The 20,412-nt window shown below is 37.2% G+C and overlaps 1 protein-coding gene across 3 annotated transcripts in view; it reads left to right on the top strand.

Annotated features, from left to right (window-relative positions):
* LOC138739354 (glutamate receptor 4) overlaps positions 1 to 20,412 on the top strand; it is a 247,136-nt gene that overhangs the window by 110,752 nt on the left and 115,972 nt on the right. For all 3 annotated transcript variants that reach the window (XM_069891218.1, XM_069891219.1, XM_069891220.1), the window contains exons 7-8: positions 15,315 to 15,482; positions 19,804 to 19,908. In XM_069891218.1, coding sequence (XP_069747319.1) covers positions 15,315 to 15,482; positions 19,804 to 19,908 — 273 coding nt within the window. The remainder of the gene's footprint in view (positions 1 to 15,314; positions 15,483 to 19,803; positions 19,909 to 20,412) is intronic.

The following is a 20,412-nucleotide window of genomic DNA, read 5'->3' on the forward strand; positions in this document are numbered from 1 at the left end:
GACACATTCTTCAATCCAGACAACATGCTAATTAATCTCTTCTCCATCCTTCCCAAAGATTCCGTATCCTTCTCGTAATGAGGTGAGCAGAACTGAACACAATATTCCAAGTGTGATCTAACCAGATTTTTATAGAGCTGCAACATTATCTCATGACTCAATGCACCAACTAATGAAGACCAGCATACAATAAGCCTCTTAACTACCCTATCAAATTGTGAGGCAATCTTGAGAGATCTTCAGATTTGATCCCAAAGCTCCCTCTTCTCTTCCACACTGTAAAGAATTCTGCCATTAACCATGTTCTTTGTGTTTAGATTTGACCTTCCAAAATGCATCACTTCACACTTATCCAGATTGAACTCCATCTGCCACATTTCCTCCCAACTCTGCATTCTGTCTCTATCCCATGACAATATTCTACACTATCCACAACACCTCCAACCTTCATCTCATCTGTAAATTTACTCTTTACTAGATGTCTCACCTTTATTGTCAACCAAAGTTCCCTGTCTCAGTAGGACAAACATATCCAGAACCCTTGGCAAGTGGTCCCTCAATATTTCCTGACATCTGTTCCTACTTGACTCTCAAGTTCTTGCCTAATCCCATTGTTATTAGCCCTTCCCAATTAAACACTTTACAAGTTTGTCGACTATCCTTGTCCATAGCTATGCTAAATGTCAGGGAGTTGTGGTCATTTTCACCGAAATGCTCCCCTTTCTGAGAGGTCTATCACCTGACCAGATTTATTACCTAGTACTGTCGCTCGTCCACATACTGTATTAGGAATCCTTCTTGGACACACTTAACAAATTCTGCCCCATCTATTCCTCTTTTAGTAAGGAGGTGCCAGTCAATATTTGGGAAGTTGAAGTCTAAACTCTGCCTACTAATCTGCTGCTTAGTGTCCCGAAGGCTATTTGGGGGCCTATAGACTACAACTAATATGGTGATCGATCCCTTCCTGTTTCTGACTTCCACCCACTCTGACTCACTAGACAATCCCTCAATAACATCCTCCATTTCGGCAGCTGTGATGTTATCCCTGATTAGTAATACTATTCTGTGATGTTTCTTTTATTACAATGAAGAAACTTGGGTTCTTTCAAAATAACTAGATTTATTAACTAAAGCAAACAGCACTAAGACACACAGACCAGACCTCATGTGGAGGCTTCCATCTTGAATCTACACAAGATGCAACATTCCCAAGATGCCACACACTCCATCTCTGACTCCTCCTGGTGGTAGCACCCTATCACTACACTTCTCCCCTCCCCCCAAACAAAAACACTTTTACCTCCCAACCTAGACCCTTAAAACATCTAAACCCTAATACCTGCATCATCCAATCCTGTCCTTGCATCAGACAATTCTCTGTAATGGCCACAACATTCATCTCCCCTATTGCTAATATTTCTTGTATTGAAATAAACACATTTCAAACTTAAACTGTCAACATTTATACTCTCTCCACTGCCTGTCCTTCCTCACAATCACACTACACATTGCATGATAGTCTCCACCATCTTTTGTGTTCTCTGACCTCCCATTCTGGTTCCCACTGCCTCTCCCCCCTCTGCCTCACCCAAGTCAAACTAGTTTAAACCCACCAGAGCAGCACTAGTAAATCTTCCCACAAAGATATTTATCCCCCTCAAGTTCAGCTGCAAACTGTCCTGCCGGTACAAATCCCACATTCCCTGGAAGAGAGCCCAGACCCAGAAATCTTAAGTCCTCCCTCCTGCACCATCAGTATTGGATCAAACTGATGATGAGTAGATCCAGACCTCCACTATTCCAATTCCTTCCTGCCCTCCCAGTGCTCCTGGAACCAAACTGCTGTTTGGTTTGAGTTTGGTGTGCTTTTACTGTTTGAATGAGCTGACAAGATCACTACTTTTAGCCAAAGGAATTTTGGTCAGCAGAGAAAGGAGGTTTAAATGTGGCACATGGCCATGTTAACTTGTCCAAAGCCACTCTTGATTTCTTACCCTTCCATAGAAATTTTCTTATTAATTTATTCAGTTTTTTGGAAAATAAAATTTCTGATAAGGGAATAGGTAACAATTGAAAAAAACTACAGTAATCTCAGAAATAGGTTCATTTTTTATACATTTTACCCTCCCTATCAGCATTATAGATAAGTCTTTCAATTTTTATAGATCGCCTTGGATTTTTTTTTAAATAGTGGTTGATAGTTTAATTTAAAGCAATGATTTAAATTATTGTCTATTCTAACACCCAGATAACATATTGCCTGTGTCTGCCATTTAAAAGGAGATTCCTGTTTACATTGTGAATAATCAGCTGTGTTCATTGGCATTACTTCACTTTTATCAGTGTTAACTTTATATCCTGATACCGCACTGTATTCTTTCAATTTAGTATGTAACATCTTTATTGACTTTTCGGTTATGTTGAGTACACAATAATATTGTCAACAAATAGGCTAATTTTAAATTCTTCATCATTTAATTTTATTCCCTTTATTGCTTTATCTGATCTTATCAATTCTGCTAATGGTTCTACAGCTAAAACAAAAATGGAAGGTGATCCCTGTCGAGTTGACCTATTTAATGAGAAAGAATCTGAGATATACCTGTTAGTCAATACTCTTGCTTTAGGGTTGTTATATAAGGCCTTAAACCAGTTATTGAATTGTTCTGGTACTTTAAATTTCTATAATACTTTAAACAAGAAACTCCATTCAAGCCTATCAAGGCCTTTTCAACATCTAACGCAACTGCAACTGTTTGTTCTTTCCTTGTTTACGCCGTATGAATTAAGTTCATACATTTACACACATTGTCAGCTGATCTTCTATTTTTAACAAATCCGGTCTGGTCTAATTTCACTAATTTCACCAAGTTAACATGGTCATATGAACAAGGGGGTTTACAGCTACCAAATTTTAAAAACTATAAGGCAGCTCAATTAAAATTTTTGTCAAACTTCTATCAACTAGGGGAAAAACTGACTTGGCTCAAGATAGAGTTATATAAATTAAAAGAGAATGTTTCTGAACATTTAATTTCTAAATGGAATGAGAAATTAGAAAGGAATAAAAATACACCAATATTACATCATATATTAAAAATATGGAGTAATCTACATTTGGAAAGAGGGGATGGTAAACTATCAACTACCAAACATGTTAAAGCAAAATCAATTAATTCCTTTTACAATGAACAATAAATTTTTTAATGAATGGACAAGAAAAGGAATAAAAAGAATAAAAGATTGTATTTTGGATAATATTTTAATGACATTTGATCAATTGAAAGATAAATATGAAATATTGAAGGACACAATATTTTCTTATTATCAATTAAAAACATATTTAAAGAAGATGGGAATAAGTTTAAGGGTACCTGAGTTGAGCTGTTTTGAATATATAATTACAGACACATTGATAGTTAAAACATTTATTACAAATATGTATATCAAGTTACTAAATAATAAAAATGATATAGAAATGTACAAAGCAAAACAACATTGGGAAGAGTATTTAAATATACAGATAAAAGTGAAACTGTCTCAACTACGTACTGATATTATGATAAATATAATAAATACTCAGTATCATACGGTACAATATAATTTGTTACATGTATTATATATTACACCTCAAAACTTAAAAGAATGGAATCCCACATTATCAGATAAATGCTTCCATTGTATACAAGAAATTGGAACTAAACTACATTCAATTTGGACATGTGAAAAAGTAAATTTTTTTCTGGGATGAATTGAATCTAATATTAAATCAAATTTTTTTTAAAAATACCTAAAGATCCAAAAATGTTTATATTAAGTAATATAAAAGAGGAAAACTTACAGTTAAAATTGGATAGATCTCAAAAACAATTTATTATGATGGCTTTAGCAGTAGCAAAAACATGCATAGTGACAACTTGGAAAATGGAAACATCTTTGAAAATACAGCACTGGTATATTGGAATAGATTCCATTAGAAAAAATCACCTATAATTTGAGAGATAATTTTGGACAATCAAAAAAATTTCTGGGAACTATATACAAGGTTCATTGATGATTGCCAGACTCAAATCTCCAACTCTTAAAGGGATAGTATAATGTATGTTACTGAATATAATATATATTATTCATTGAGATAATAAAAATTGGATTATAACCAGATGAGACCCTTTTTTAAAATTTTGTGGGGGGGGAGGAGGGATGGGGAGAAAGTGGAAAATGTCACTATGTATATGAATTTATTGTGACTTATTAAAAAAATGTGGCACATGGTCTACGGTGGGTGCTCTGACATCAAGTCGAAAACGCCTTGAAGTAGCTTGACAGGAAATGCTGAGACCATTGCAGTGGAAATAATTCAGTACACGTGAATCAGTTCAAAGAAGAGAGATGATGAAATTGTGAGAAGCAAGGCAGAGATTGTCAGGTATTTGATTAGTCAGGGCATTAAAGGTTACAGGGAGAAGGGCGGGTAGTGGGGCTGAGTAGAAGGATGGATCAGCTCATGATAGAATGATGAAGGAGACTGGATAAGCTGATTGGCCACATCTGCCCTTCTTGATCTTGTGATAGTGATCTTGTGACAGTATTTGAACAGAAGGGAATTAAATTCAGTAGTTTGACTGGCAATGAGAGGAGTGTATTTAAAATATTGTTTGTACAAATAGGCTGATAAAACAATGATTTCAAAATTAAAAACTAATAATGAAGACAGCATTATGAACATTGACACAGACTGTTATTACGAGCTTCCATTTTAGTAAAATGGGATTATCACTGTAAGGGATAGTAAGGAGGAATTGAATGGTCACAGTTAACATTTAACATTTCACACAAGCACCATTGCAACATGAGTCCATAGTCCAGTGACAATTCAGCACATTGGAAGAACTAAGGGAAGGTTTGTCACAGTCTGTTCCAGATTTGATACATTTGCAAAGACATTGTGATTTTGCACGGGAGAACCATTCTGACGGCTGAAGAGAAAGCAGCTTTTTGAAGCAACTCTTGTGGCCAGCCATTTTTGTGGAATTCAGAGCTCTGTGAATAACTGGGTGGACTGATCAGTGCCAGGAGGGTCTTTTGGGAAGCAAAGTGCTTCATTTTAAGTGTGATTAACAGTGAAGTTACTTGAAGAGACTGGGGCCAAGGTCTTGGAAGCTTTGTGGAGGCCGCCCAGTTCGAGTCTTGCTTACAAAAGAACCAGAAGTGTTATGACCACAGCTCGTGTGGATGGACATTTCTTCAAAGGCAACGCAAGGGGAATTCATGAGTCAGTAGTAGCTACAACTCCAGCCTTCCCATTAGTTCATCATTTATTCTGGGCACCAAATTTTAAAGACCTACGCTTCAACAATGAATGTAAAAGACTGAACTCTGATGTAACTTTTTAGATTTAGGTGTGGACTGTAATGGTTTGGGTCTCTCTCTCTCTCTCTCTCTCTCTCTCTCTCTCTCTCTCTCTCTCTCTCTCTCTCTCTCACACACACGGAGAGGTTAAGAGAAATTTTTTTTGTTTTAAAATTAAACACCAGTTCATTGCCTATTGCTGCTCGTTACTTGTGGTTCATAATAAAATTGGGAAGATCGTCATCTGAGATTTTACACATTTGGAGTTCATTGAACCTTAACCAAATTAAGGAGCTTAAATTGTATGTGCAACAAAAGGCAGCACAGAAATTGGAGCTTTGAAATCGATAAAAATTCGATTGGGTGGTTAAATTCCTTTTTGCAAGCTAATTCAGAGGCTTGGGTGTGTGTGGAAAGCAGCACTGGATATCGAATAATTTTTGGAGTCACTGCAACTGTAGAGTTACAGAAGGCAAAAAAAGGATGATTTGGTGAATATTGACAACAGTTAGGACTTGCTGAAGGAAAATTGTCACTGAGAATGGTGGATATAAAGGAAATTATAGTAAGGAAATATGTAGAAGAAGGAAAATTTGAGGAGGCGGAATTAGAGACATTTCCTGAGAGTAAATCCATTAATCAGCAGCTGGTGTTCAAAAGGATTGAGTTTAAAAAAAATTGAAGCAGAGAAAAAAAGAGGGCAGAAACAGTTTGAGTTAAAAAAAATGGAGTTATAAGATGCAGAGAGGCAAGGTGATACGAGGCAGAGGTACGAGAGAGACAGAGGAGGTTCGAGGAAGAGCAGAGACAGAGTTCTACCTTCTAGTCCTATTGAGGAGTTTATAGCCAGTAGAGAGGTGAGGTTAGTTCCTCCATTGATGAAAGTGAAATTGATAAATACTTCATACATTTTGAAAAGACAGCTGAGATCAGTGGTTCCTCATGTTACAAAGTGTAATTAAAGGGAAAGCACAGCAGGCTTATTCAGCCCTTACTACAAAACAAGCTGGTAATTATGAAGTAGTAAAGAAAGCCGTGCTTAAAGCTTAGGAAATGGTTCCTGAAGCTCAGACAAAAATTCAGGACTTTGAGGAGATCAATGAATCAATGGATTTTACCTGTGAAAAAGCTGTGCACATCAAACGAAATAATGATTACAACAGATTAATAGAACTGACATTATTTGAAGAAATCAAAAGATGTATTCCTAATAATATAAAATCATACTTGGATGAAAGAGAAGTAGGAACTTGGCAAGGATCTGCTAAGTTAGCCGATGAGTATTCTCTGACCCACAAGGTTAAGTTTATACCCAATAAAGGGTTAATGTGGTTCACTCCACTAAATTTGAAAATAAATTAGCGAATATAGTGAGAATTAAAGTGAAGGGAAACAGGAAAGGGAAAAGCCTTTCAAGTCCCCTTTATCATGATGGTAGAAACCTGGTCATGTGATGGCAAATTGTGAAAAGCTGAAGGAAAAGAAAGAAGTAGCACCAGATGCCTGTATTCAAAAAGACGAGAGACCTGGATACAAAGGAAGTTTGAGATCTGCTGACATTAGGGATGAGTTTAAATATTTTATGTCAAAGGGTTTGGTTTCAGTAAAGGAAGGGGCACCACAAGTGCCAGTGAACATACTTCAAGTTTAGGCACTTTCAGGTGGCCAGTTGCCCCACATGTAAAGCCGCACTTTTAGGCAATATGCGGCTGTTTTGAGGCCACCTGAATGTGCAGGAGGCGCTCTTGAGGCGACCTACGTAACCCTCCTCCGAGAGGGATAATCAGCTGAATGCAGCTGGCTGAAAGCATATGTTAAAGGGTCAGGCTGCTGATCACACCTGACACTGGGCAGGAGCCGGAGTGTGCTCAGAGCCGCACCCTGGGCAGCTGTGTCCTTCAGGTGGCCAGCGTTGCGCTTTAAATGCAACCTCTACCTGTTTGTGGAGAACCTTATTGTAGATTGTGTTGGTCTGTTGCCGAAGTTGTTAACTGTTGTGTGCAGCTTCCAGGTTTCCAGAAGCCATTCCATAACCATAACCAAAGCTTTGGTTAAATTCTTTACATTAGTGGGATTGCCTAAGGAAATTCAATCAGATCAAGGAAGTAATTTATGTCGGAGGGAGTCACGTGATGGAGTAGTGGCCGGACGGTGAACTCCAGCCCTCTCCAGAAAAGTCGGGAAAAACGAGAGAAAATACAAAGGCACAGAAATACAAGTTAAAGAAAAGTGAATATAAAGGTGGAAAGAAGATGGAGACAAAAGGAGAAAAATCAAAATCAACGGAAAGAAGAGAGGAAGAGAAGACAACGGAGGAAAAAGGTGAAGGCCTTACCTGTCCGAAGAGGCCCGCTGCGGAGAGAAGACCCCACTACCTCAGGTCGGTAGAAAGAGAACTACAACAATGGCTCACAGAGCCGAGTAAAAGTGCGCAACCGCGCATGCGCGACTCCTCGCGCATGCGCGATGCGCATACAAAAAAACACACCGACGGGAGGGGGGACCAGCTGGGGAGTCGATCTCCACAGCCGGCAACGACAGCTGCAGAACACCTGCAGCAAGAAGACACCACAGAAGACAATGGAAACAAGAAAGAAGAGGAGGAAAGGGCAGCAAAGAAACAACAGATGGTCAACCTAGAGGAAGAAGAAGAGGAAGAGGAAGAGTACAGGGAAATAGAAGAAGAAAAGATAGGCAAGGTAAAGGAGGTACTTGCTCTTGTTAGAGGATACATGGAGTCATTTAAAGAATGGCAAACACAGGAATTCAATGATTTAAGAAGAAGAATAAACAACACAGAAAAGAAAATAAATAAAATGGATATGACCTTAACAGAAATGGGGAAAAAAATGGACAAGATGGAAGAACGGGCAATAGCAGCAGAAATGGAGGTAGAAGACTTAAAAAAGAAATTGGAGGAATCTAATAAAAAAACTAAAGAGACACAAGAATTACTAGCCCAAAAAATAGATATAATGGAAAATTATAACAGAAGAAATAACATAAAGATAGTGGGCCTTAAGGAAGATGTAGAAGGCAAGAATATGAGGGAGTTTATAAAAGAATGGATCCCTAAGGCCCTAGGATGTCCAGAACTACAGCAAGAAATGGAAATAGAAAGGGCACATAGAGCATTGGCCCCTAAACCACAACCACAACAAAAACCAAGATCTATTGTAGTAAAATTCCTAAGATATACTACAAGAGAAAAGGTGCTGGAGAAGACAATGGAAAAAGTAAGAGAGGGCAACAAACCACTGGAGTATAAAGGGCAAAAAATCTTCATTTATCCAGATATAAGCTTTGAACTCCTAAAGAAGAGAAAAGAGTTCAATGCAGCAAAAGCGATTTTATGGAAGAAAGGATATAAATTTACACTGAAGCATCCTGCGGTATTGAAAATATTTATCCCAGGACAACAAAACAGACTATTCTCGGATCCAGAAGAAGCACGAAAATTTGCAGAACAATTACAAAAATAGACTGAGGGATGAAGACGGGTAATGAGAGCAAAAATTATCACGATTGATATGTATGTGGGTAAAGACAAAAATAGACTGAGGGATGAAGACGGGTAGGGAGGGTAAAAATGACCACGATTGATATGTATGCGGGTAAAGAGGTATAAGAGTGAATAGAGACAATGGGCATATGTGAAAATATCTGTAATTAGAGGAAAACATAGAAAGTATAGACAAGAATTAACAAGGGAAGGTAATGGAATAGAGAGAATAAGGAGGGAACTAAAAGAGTGACCTTTGTGACATATAAAAAACGAAATCTTTTCTGGGGGGGGCTGGGTGGGGGGAAAAGAGCGGTCACTGCAAAATCAGTTGACGCTTGCGAGTGGATTCGCAAATCCAAATGGAGAGGGGAGATGTGGTTGTCCGACAAGGGATAAAGGGCAACTCAGGAGGGGAAGGGGAGATTGGGGATAAAGAAGATAGAAATAGGAGAATAAGGAAAATGTTGGATGTTGTAGGAATGTTGTCTGGTAAAGAGTTGAAAATAAGAAAACAGAAATGGAAAAGGAGGAAAGGTAATGATGGAAAAACGGAAAGAGAAGATAAACAAAATATAAAATGGCTACGCTGAACTATATGACTCTAAATATTAATGGAATACATAACCAAATTAAAAGGAAGAAACTACTAAATTTACTGAAAAAGGAAAAAATAGATATAGCATTTGTCCAAGAAACACATTTAACTGAATTGGAGCACAAGAAATTAAAGAGAGATTGGGTAGGACATGTAACAGCAGCATCGTATAATTCAAAAGCAAGAGGAGTGGCTATATTAATTAGCAAAAATGTGCCATTTAAAATAGAAGAGGAAATAATAGATCCAGCAGGGAGATATGTTATGATAAAATGTCAGATATATTCAGAGCTTTGGAATCTACTTAATATATATTCACCTAACGAAGAAGATCAAAAGTTTATGCAAGATATCTTTTTGAAGGTAGCTAATACGCAAGGGAACATACTAATAGGAGGGGATTTCAATCTGAATTTGGATCCAAATATGGATAAAACGGGGAAAAAAATTAACAGGAAGAACAAAGTAACCAAATTTATAATTAAATCAATGCAAGAAATGAAACTTGTGGACATATGGAGGAAACAAAACCCAAAAGAAAAGGAATACTCATACTACTCGACTAGACATAAAACATACTCAAGGATAGACCTATTCCTGTTATCAGCCCACATACAAGGGAGAGTTAGGAAAACGGAATATAAAGCTAGACTATTATCGGACCACTCACCCCTGTTATTGGCAATAGAGCTAGAAGACATCCCTCCAAGAATGTATAGATGGAGATTAAACCCCATGCTACTTAAAAGACAGGATTTTAGAGAATTTATTGAAAAACAATTAAAAATGTACTTTGAAGTAAATACGGAATCAGTGGAAGATAAGTTTATACTATGGGACGCAATGAAAGCATTCATTAGAGGGCAAATAATAAGTTATGCAACCAAGATGAAGAAGAACTATAATCAGGAAACAGAGCAGTTGGAAAGGGAAATAATAAACATAGAAAAAAAATTAGCAATAAAGGAAGATACAACCAAAAGAAGAGAATTGGCGGATAAAAAAATAAAATATGAAACATTACAAACATATAAGGTGGAGAAGAATATAATGAAGACAAAACAGAAATATTATGAACTAGGGGAAAAAACACACAAAATCCTAGCATGGCAGCTTAAGACAGAGCAAACTAAGAAAACGGTATTGGCAACAAGGAAAAAAGACAAACAAATTACATATAATCCAAAAGAAATTAAGGAAAACTTCAGAGAATTCTATGAACAATTATACCGAACCGAAAACGAAGGGAAAGAAGGGAAAATAGATGAATTTTTGACTAAAATTGAACTACCAAAACTACAAATAGAGGAACAAAATAAATTAACAGAACCATTTGGAACAGTAGAAATACAAGAGATAATAAAAAATTTACCAAATAATAAGACACCAGGAGAGGATGGACTCCCAATAGAATTCTACAAAACATTTAAAGACCTAATAATACCGCCCCTCCTGGATGTAATCAACCAGATTGATGAGACACAAAACTTACCAGATTCATGTAAAACAGCAATAATTACAGTGATACTAAAACAAGGGAAAGATCCACTCTCACCAGCGTCATATAGACCAATATCTTTGCTAAACACAGATTATAAGATAATAGCTAAACTATTAGCGAACAGATTAGCAGAACAGGTACCGAAAATGGTAAATTTAGACCAAACTGGATTTATCAAAAAAAGACGCACAACAGACAATATTTGTAAATTTATTAACTTAATTCATGCAGTAGAAGGAAATAAAGCACCGGCAGTAGCAGTTGCTTTAGACGCAGAGAAGGCCTTCGACAGAGTAGAATGGAATTACTTGTTCAAAGTATTGCAAAAATTCAGTTTACCGGAGAAGTATATTAATTGGATTAAAGCATTATATAAGGGACCGTTAGCGAAAGTGACAGTAAATGGACATGTATCAAAGCAATTTAACTTAAGCAGGTCAACGCGGCAGGGATGCCCACTATCACCATTATTGTTTGCGCTAGCTATAGAACCACTAGCAGAATCGATAAGAAGAGATAATAATATAAAAGGAATAAAAATAAAAGACAGGGAATATAAAATCAGTCTGTTTGCGGATGATGTGATAGTGTACTTAACAGAACCAGAACTATCAATAAAAGAACTATATAAGAAATTGAAGGAATATGGAGAAGTGTCGGGATACAAGATAAACGTAAATAAAAGTGAAGCAATGCCTATGAATAACGCGGATTTCTCAAAATTTAAGGAGGAATCCCCATTCAGATGGCAAACGCAGGCAATAAGATACCTAGGTGTGCAAATAAACAAAAATCTAGGCCAATTATATAAACTCAATTACAATCCACTAATGAAAAAACTACAGGACGATTTAGAGCATTGGAAAGAGCTACCACTAACACTGATAGGAAGGATAAACTGTATTAAAATGAACATTTTTCCAAGGATACTATACTTATTTCAGGCATTGCCAATACAACTGACAGAAAAATTCTTCAAAGAGTTAAAGAAAATAATAAGGAGATTTTTATGGAGAGGGGGGAAACCGAGGATAGCACTAGACAAATTAACAGAATGGTATAAACAAGGAGGCTTACAATTGCCAAACTTCAAAAATTATTATAGAGCCGCACAATTAAGGTACCTATCAGATTTTTATCAAACAAGGGAAAAACCAGACTGGACGAGACTAGAATTAGATAAAATAGGGGAAAAGATACCTGAACACATATTATATAAATGGGACGAAAAATTGGTACAACATAGAACTTCTCCAGTATTACACCATCTCCTCAATATATGGAAGAAGATACATGTAGAAAGAAATAAAATAAATTACCAAATACCAAAACTAATATTGACGCAAAATAAGCTACTCCCTTTTACAATAGACAACCTTGCCTTTAGAAAATGGGAAAAAAAAGGGATTAAAAGAATAGAAAATTGTTTTTCAGGAAGTAGATTCTTATCCTTTGAACAAATGAGAGATAAGTACAATATAACGGGAGATACAGCGCTGGCATATTACCAACTGAGATCCTACTTGAAAGATAAATTAGGAAGCAACTTGAGTTTACCAGAGGGAAGTAACCTTGAATATGTGATTACAGATACAATGTTAATCAAAAGATTTATAAAAAATATGTATATTAAACTGCAAGAAAAGGAAAATGAGGAAACAAATGGTAAAACTAAACAAAAATGGGAACAAGATTTAAATATAAAGATAAAAAAGGAAACATGGGAGAAGTTATGCTCTGGAACGATGAGAAATACAATAAATACGAGGCTGCGTATGATACAATATAATTGGTTACACAGACTATACATTACACCGCAAAAGTTAAATAAATGGGACCCAACAGTATCTGATAGATGTTTTCGATGTAAAAAAGAAAGGGGAACAACAATTCATGCAATCTGGACATGTGAGAGAGTAGAAAAATTTTGGGATGATCTCAATCAGATATTAAATAAAATAACAGAAAACAATATACCAAAGAATCCAGAGATCTTTCTCCTAAGTAACATAAAAAATAAAGAATTTGGAATTGACTTGGAGGATGCACAAAAAAGATTTGTTAAGATAGCCCTAGCTGTAGCAAAAAAATGTATTACGTCAACCTGGAAATTGGAAGATAATTTGAAAATACAACAATGGTATATAGAAATGAATAAATGTATTCCATTAGAAAAAATAACATATAGTTTAAGAAATAATATTGAAATATTCGAACAAGTATGGGAGCCTTACATTAAATACAATAGCGAAAACCTACCGGGAACAAACATTACCTAAGTTGATGGAAGGAGAAGAGAAGAAAAAAATGGACTCAGTAGAATTTCTGGTGTATTTTTGTTGAATGACAACATTGTCTAACTGAATTAATGCAACCTAGATTGTATAACTAAAATGGATGAGAGGGGGGAGGGATGGGGGGGTGGCTTGGGAGGAGGGAGGGGGGAGGGAGAAAAAGTCACTGTAAATGTGTGGAAAAGAAAAAGTGTATATCATGGCTATTGTGATTTATGGTGTGAAAAATAAAAAATTTAAAAAAAAAAAAAAAAAAAAAAAAAAAAAAGGAAGTAATTTATGTCAGGACTTTCTCAACAAATTATTCATAAATTGGGAGTTAAACGAATTACATCATCTGCATATCATTCCTGAACTCAAGGAGCCTTGGAGAGATTTCATTCGACCCTCGAGCATGATGCAGACCTATTGCTATGATAATGAGAAGGATTAGGATGAGGGTGTCCATTTGCTTCTGTATTCAGTAAGAGACTCTATACAAGAATCATTAGGCTTCTGTCCGTTTGAGCTGGTGTTTGGACATCAAGTTAAGGAACTTTAATGTTGTTGAAAGATCAATGGATTAACAAGGGTGTCCAGTTAAATTTATTGGATTATGTTTGTAAGTTCAAAGATCAGTTGCAGAAAGTCTAGAAGTTGGCTCAAGAGAATTTGTAGGTGGCTCAAGGAAAGATGAAAACCTGGTATGATAGGAAAGCTAGAATGAGGAATTTTAAGAAGGGAGATAAAGTGCTAATTCTTTTCCCAACACACTCAAATCCACTTAGGGTTAGATTTTCAGGACCGTATGAAAAAGAATCAAAGATTCATGAAGTCAGTTATGTGGTTAAAACACCTGATTGGAGATGCACAACATAAAGTTGCCACATAAATATGTTGAAGCCATGTTTTGAGAATTCAGGTGTTAGGAAGGAACAACCTTCCCCAGAAGTATTGATTGTTGACAAGATTAAGGAATCTATGGATCATGAAACAGTACAAGCAGACTCTTGTGAGGATCACTTTAAACAAAACATTGTTCCAGTTTGACTGTCTAATTCAACCATTTTGCAGAATCCCCAGCCCCAGGAAGAGGAGCAATTGAAACAGCTACTTTAAACATTTTTTAAAGGTGAATGTTTCACACAACAGTGCCAAATGGTCAGAGATAAAAGTCTGAGCTTCAGCCTCTGTGTACCAACAGTGCATTGCATCCTAGGGCAACATCCACTAATAGTCTACAGGCCTTTGTGTGTCCTGCCTGAATCTGGTGTTTTCCCTCCGTATTGATCAATATCTGCAGGTAAAACTAACGTGTTCTTCAGATTGTTGAGCATGACAAAATATTTACAAAGAAAGAGTTGATCTTTGTCGTCCTTCAGGATCTCCTGTGGCATTTCATGAGTAATTAAGTACTTCTGTAAGAAACAATGCAATTAAGTTATTATTTTTGATTTTGAGAAAAATATTTTATTGCTGAAAATAGATGAAAAGAATTTTGTTGGAAGAATTCTCAGTCCCTTGACCAGCCTCAAACCCACTTTTGCACCCAAACAAATTTAATTCTCTTTCATAACCTGTAGATGGTAACAGCCATGGCAGGTCTTGATGTTATTATCTATGGATCAAATCAATGTTATTTGTTGAAATGGTATGTCAGGGTTTTCACATTAATTCCTATTGCTCAAATATTTAAGAAAAGAACTTTTAGATGTAATTTATATGCAGTCATTTTATTAAGGATAACTAATTTTTCATGGTCGTCAACATTTTTATTGTTATTGGGACATCATAAGTAATAATTTCAGTGTGTGTAGATTGTCATTAAAGTCCGAGACCAAGGATGGCAATAAAGTTAAGCTGAAGATATAGCAGAGTTCACGCACTGGGAATTATCTATATGATGAAGCAGGATCACAAACCTTTTTGATTTTCCTCATCTCTGCTCCGATGCATCTATCAATTATTTTAAATTTAAGGCACCAAGTTTTGAACCCCTGCGATGAAAAACAAACCCTTCCAATTTACTCCATCCAGGTTAGATTTGATTTTATGTAACAACCTCAGATTTGGTACATTTCCTTCCAGTACACATCGGCATTAACATATGACGGAATACTTGTTATGGCTGAAGCATTCCGCTACCTCCGAAGACAACGCATTGGGATCTCAAGGAAGGGAAATGCTGGAGACTGCCTCGCGAATCCTGCTGCTCCTTGGGTTCAAGGTATTGACACAGAAAGGGCATTGAAACAGGTACAGTATTAATTTTGTATAATACACTTTGCAAATTGCAGTTCTATAATATGGACCTCAGTCTTTAGGTAGGAATAATAGTAGAGCTGTTGGGAGCTTCTCCCTCAGCAGTACACAGACATTTCAACAATTGATGGCCAGTTTGTTCCATAAAGCTTAGCTGCACTGATACCTCAGAAAGAGAGCCTGCATTCTAGCAGATGTGAAGGGAATTAGGTTGGATCATAGCTGATCTGGCTCACTGCCCAGACTCACAATCACGGGTGCCCTGTACTCATGGAGAATTAAGTGAGCTGACCTTCTGCACTAGAGAACCGTTACATAAAGGAGAGCGAGCTCCAAATGGCAAGTGAGCCTCTGGCATTATTGCCTGAGGACCACTCTTACAAAGCATGAATGATTCTTGACAGCTCACTCTTGTCAAAGGTTTTTAATAATTTTTATGTATTTTGCTCATGGTCAGAAGTATTTAAAAATACACAAATACATACACTGACATAAAAAGTGAATATATGCTAGCAAACACAAATCATTGGGAGATCGTAAGTAGAACATACTTGTGACTTCAGGTTTGTGTTCACCTTTGTATGCCAGCCCCAACCCCTGCCCACCACCCCAATTTATAGCTGTGAAGTTAAATGCATTTACACCCAGTACCTCTCAATTTGTCAGTGCTATACAGCAGAGATGAGCACTAGAAGTCATATACCATCAGCCTCTAAATGGCTGTAAATTGATGCCCAATAAACAGAAGAAAATGCAGGCTGCAGTACATTCTTGCAGTCTGTTTTTAAAATATCAAAAACTAAAGAGAGATAGAATCAAAGGGAGTCACCTAACTGAATTCTAAAGATATTCTGGGGAAAAGCCCCAAAGGTGTAAATTTCCCCCTGGGTTTTATTTATTTATTCACAATTAACCCAGGTTCAGCTGCTTTTAAAGCTTACCTTTAAAATTGTTATTTTATGAATGGAGAAACTCAATAAATCAGCAGATTATATCCAAATGTTTCTCATCTTGTGAACAGATTTGGAGTCCAGCAACTATTATTATTAGTCAAGAGAATCAAATTGCACAAAAAGACCCTTTTGGGTACCAGTGAGTTGAAAAACTAGTTAAGCCTACTTTTCTTTGAATTGGTTGAAGGAGGTGTGTTGGACGAGACTTTCTCAGTTCAGAATGTGGTTGTAATCACATCCTACCAACTGAGGGGGTAACTGTGCTCTAATTAAGCAAGAATGACACCGAAGTACTTCATTAACAAATCTAATTAATTATAATTTCCTCCAGTTATCGTTGGGGCTAACAAGCACACGTTGAACAAAACCCCTTCCCTTATAACAAAAGGTGCCATTCCCTAAAAACAACGAGTGTATCTGAAATGGAAATGTTGAAGAGAAGCTAAATGCTGTTGATGTTGGTAAAGAGCTGAGAACTGATCACCTAACTGTCCTTTTGAAGAAGTGTGTCATTGTGCAACATAAAGAATAGAATAATTTATATTTTTAAAAATATTTAGAATTTTAATGAGAATAACATTAAATCTCAAAAGGCACATAAGGAGGGTGTTCGATGAAAAATACAGCTAAAAATCAATACTGTTTATAATGAGTTTTCTGTCTAGTTCAAGGACCATCTATTTATTTGAGGGAAGTGAATGAGGCATGCTATAACTAAACTGTTCATGGCCACCTGTGGCCATGTAATGACTTGAATTCTAATGAAGAATGTCAGCTTGCATTTCGTGCTGTGAGTTTCCCTCTCAATGCAATGAATACAACTTAACAACTGTGTAACCTCCCAGAGAGAGCCAGCACCTTAAAGAGCTATATTAATGCTCTAAACCCAATCCATTTAACCAACCCTTCAGAAGACAAAATGCTGCCCTATTGCTTTAGAAATGTGCCCACACAAGATTTTTTTCAGAGCATTATTTGTGGCAAAGTCATAAAGGCCTTTTACACATTTTGCTATTTCACAACAAATGGCTGTGAAAGGAGTTCTTTATTGGTCATCATGGAAACTGCAGATGCTGGAACCTGAAGCTAAACACAATCTGCTGGAAGAACTCAGCAGGTCGAGGATCAGAGGGAGAAAAAAAATGGTTGAAGTGTCAGGCTGGAGCCCTTCATCAGGTCTGGGAAAGCAGACAGGAGAAGCCAGTGCAAAGAGGACAAGGTGGGAGGAGCAGGACAGGGGCCCATGTGGGATTGGTAGACCAGGAAGAGGTGAAGCTTGACAGACAGAGGCAGTGGATTGGCAGATGTCAGTAAGAGGGGGAGAGAGGAAAGAAGAAGAAAGGGGTCAGGAGGAGGAAGATGAGTCACACAGGGTGAAGTCAAAGGCTGGAATCTGATAAGAGAAGATAAGAATGATGGTATAAAGAAAGACCAAGTGGAACCGAAGGGGATGGGGAACAGAGCAGAAAATCCACTGGGGAAATGGAGGTGGAAGGGAATTGGAGGAAGAGAAGAGATAAGAATAGGTGAGGATTTTGGGTGAGTAAACGGACAGAAAAAGGTGGAGAGGGGAGGTAGAAGGGAAGGAAGATCTATCATCCAGACCACCCTGTATGACTTATCTTCCTTCACTTGACCCTTTTATCTCTCTCTCCCTCTCCCTCTCCCTCCCCCATGCTTGGCATCTCCCTCCCCCATGCTTGGCATCTCCCTGCCTTTTGCCTTTATCCATCAAGATTAATCTTTTCCTGGTCCACCAATCTCACACCTGTTCTCCATGTGCACAGTTGCAATGAAGAGCTCCAACCAAATCATTAACCATTCTTTTACTCCCCCTGAATTGCTTAGCCCATTGAGTTCCTCCAGTAATTGTGTTTGGTTTTCTTTCGTTATAGTTGATAATTGTCATCATCCAGCAATAAATTCAGGAGCTTGCATAAATACCATTTTAGCTGAAAATATACAGAGAGACGCTGTTAAGAAAATATTTCACCACAACAAGCATAAACAAAGGTTCCGTTAAAACTGGTCTCTGTTTTCACCTAGTTATACGGTTTTTAACTATTATAGTTTAATTTGAAGATGAGCCATACAGACAATTGGATTTCACTTTCCCAAACTGGGAGAGGAAATGGACCTGCTTATTACCTGAATTTGTTCCATTATCAGCTACTGGTTAAGAGATGGATGCAGCGATGAGCGATGGTACTAAAGTCGTGGAAAGGAGCAGAGAAACAAGATTGGGCCATGCAGACCCGATTACAAATTAGTCATGATCGATCTGTAACTTTTCCCAAGTTCCTTGATATTGTTTGTCAATAAAAAAATCCATTAATCTCAGGTTTATTATTGACAGATGGCTTGGGATCAATCACTGTTTGTAGTGGAGAATTTCTTGATGAAGCGCTCAGGCCTGAAATGTTGGTTTCATATCTTTGCTTCCAATGTTTGCTGCGGGACCTGCTGAGTTTCTTCAGCTCTTTTGTGCATTCACTACAATCACAGCGTATGCAGACTTTCTTGTTTCACTGTTGTGAAGTAAGTTTGCTTAAAAATATATATGCTCGAAAACAAAGAAATATTAAATAATTTTTAAAAATTATCAAGAATAAGACTAAATAAAAAAATATCTTCATCTACCTTCTCAAAGACCCCATCTAAACAAATGGTGCCATGTCACATAGGCAGAGGAAGGTTGGCCTAAGGCTGAGAGATACTTATGATATACACTGTCATCGCTCAGCTGAGAATGATTCTGCACCTCTCTCCCCATCCACCCCCTGCCTCAGTACAAAGGGGAGAAGTCAGAAATCACCTTGCTGATTCTTCATTACAGAACCCCTGGCAAAATGTTTCAAGTCATTTTGTCCTTCTAAGGTGTGATGACACTCAATAATTCATATATAATCTGACCAAGCCTGACCATTTACTACTTTGTGCTCCAGTCCCAGAAATATTCATTGTCCTTTTTAATTATTTTCTGTAGCTGCCCAGAATATTTTAACGATACAAACCTCAGGCTTACTGAGTGACCTGTTTGCACTCATTGCTCACATTCACACTTGAGTAATCATTGACTCTTGTTCTTCTTGCATAGCCTAGCAGATTGGCTCTTTGCAAATATCTATACAATGCCATTGTAAATGTAAAACTCATTCAAGCAGCCATTCCAGATCAGAACCACTCTGCTCCATTAATTTGTGGCTGGTTCCCATAGATCCATACCTTGGCCTTAATGTGCATCATCAGGACAGATGTTAGAAAATTTGAATGAAAAATTATCTTAGTCTCATGCTGTGTTTAAAATTTTGAATCAAAATAGTGACCATAATTCAGATATTTCCCCTTTGTTTAATTGAAAGGTACGGATCCAAGGTTTAACAGGGAACGTTCAGTTTGACAACTACGGACGGCGAACAAACTTCACAATTGATGTATTTGAGCTGAAGAGTAGCGGCCACAGAAAGGTGAGTTATCTTGGGCAAGGACAACAACCCAGTGCTAGTATTTATGAACCTTCAGCCTGTTACAAGAGGGGGACTGATTTCTGCTTCCAAAAATGTTAATCAGCAATCCCTGTAGTCAGAAGTGGGGCCCGGGGCATCTCAGACTTCAGTCTGCAGTTTATCAAAAAGCTGCAAAAAAAAAATTGATTTTGCTCACCTTGTTTTAGACCTGGGGTAGACCACAAATGAGAGCAGAGATACTGTACAGAAATTAAACTCTGTATAATAATTGTTATATTTCCACATTAAAACACGTCATCTTGTTAATGTCTGCATTGGTGTTAATGCTTATTGACGCAACTCTCAATCTTCTTTTTCTAATTCCATCAGCATATCTTACAAATCTATGAATTAGGAGTGGAAATAGGCCATTTGGCCTGTGAAGCCTCTTCTATCCTTTAATGTGATCATGACTGATCTGATTGTAAACTCAATTTCACATTGGCATCTACCCCTGGTAACCTT

Source organism: Narcine bancroftii, chromosome 7 (genome assembly GCF_036971445.1).
Source record: "Narcine bancroftii isolate sNarBan1 chromosome 7, sNarBan1.hap1, whole genome shotgun sequence".
Lineage (NCBI taxonomy): Eukaryota > Metazoa > Chordata > Chondrichthyes > Torpediniformes > Narcinidae > Narcine > Narcine bancroftii.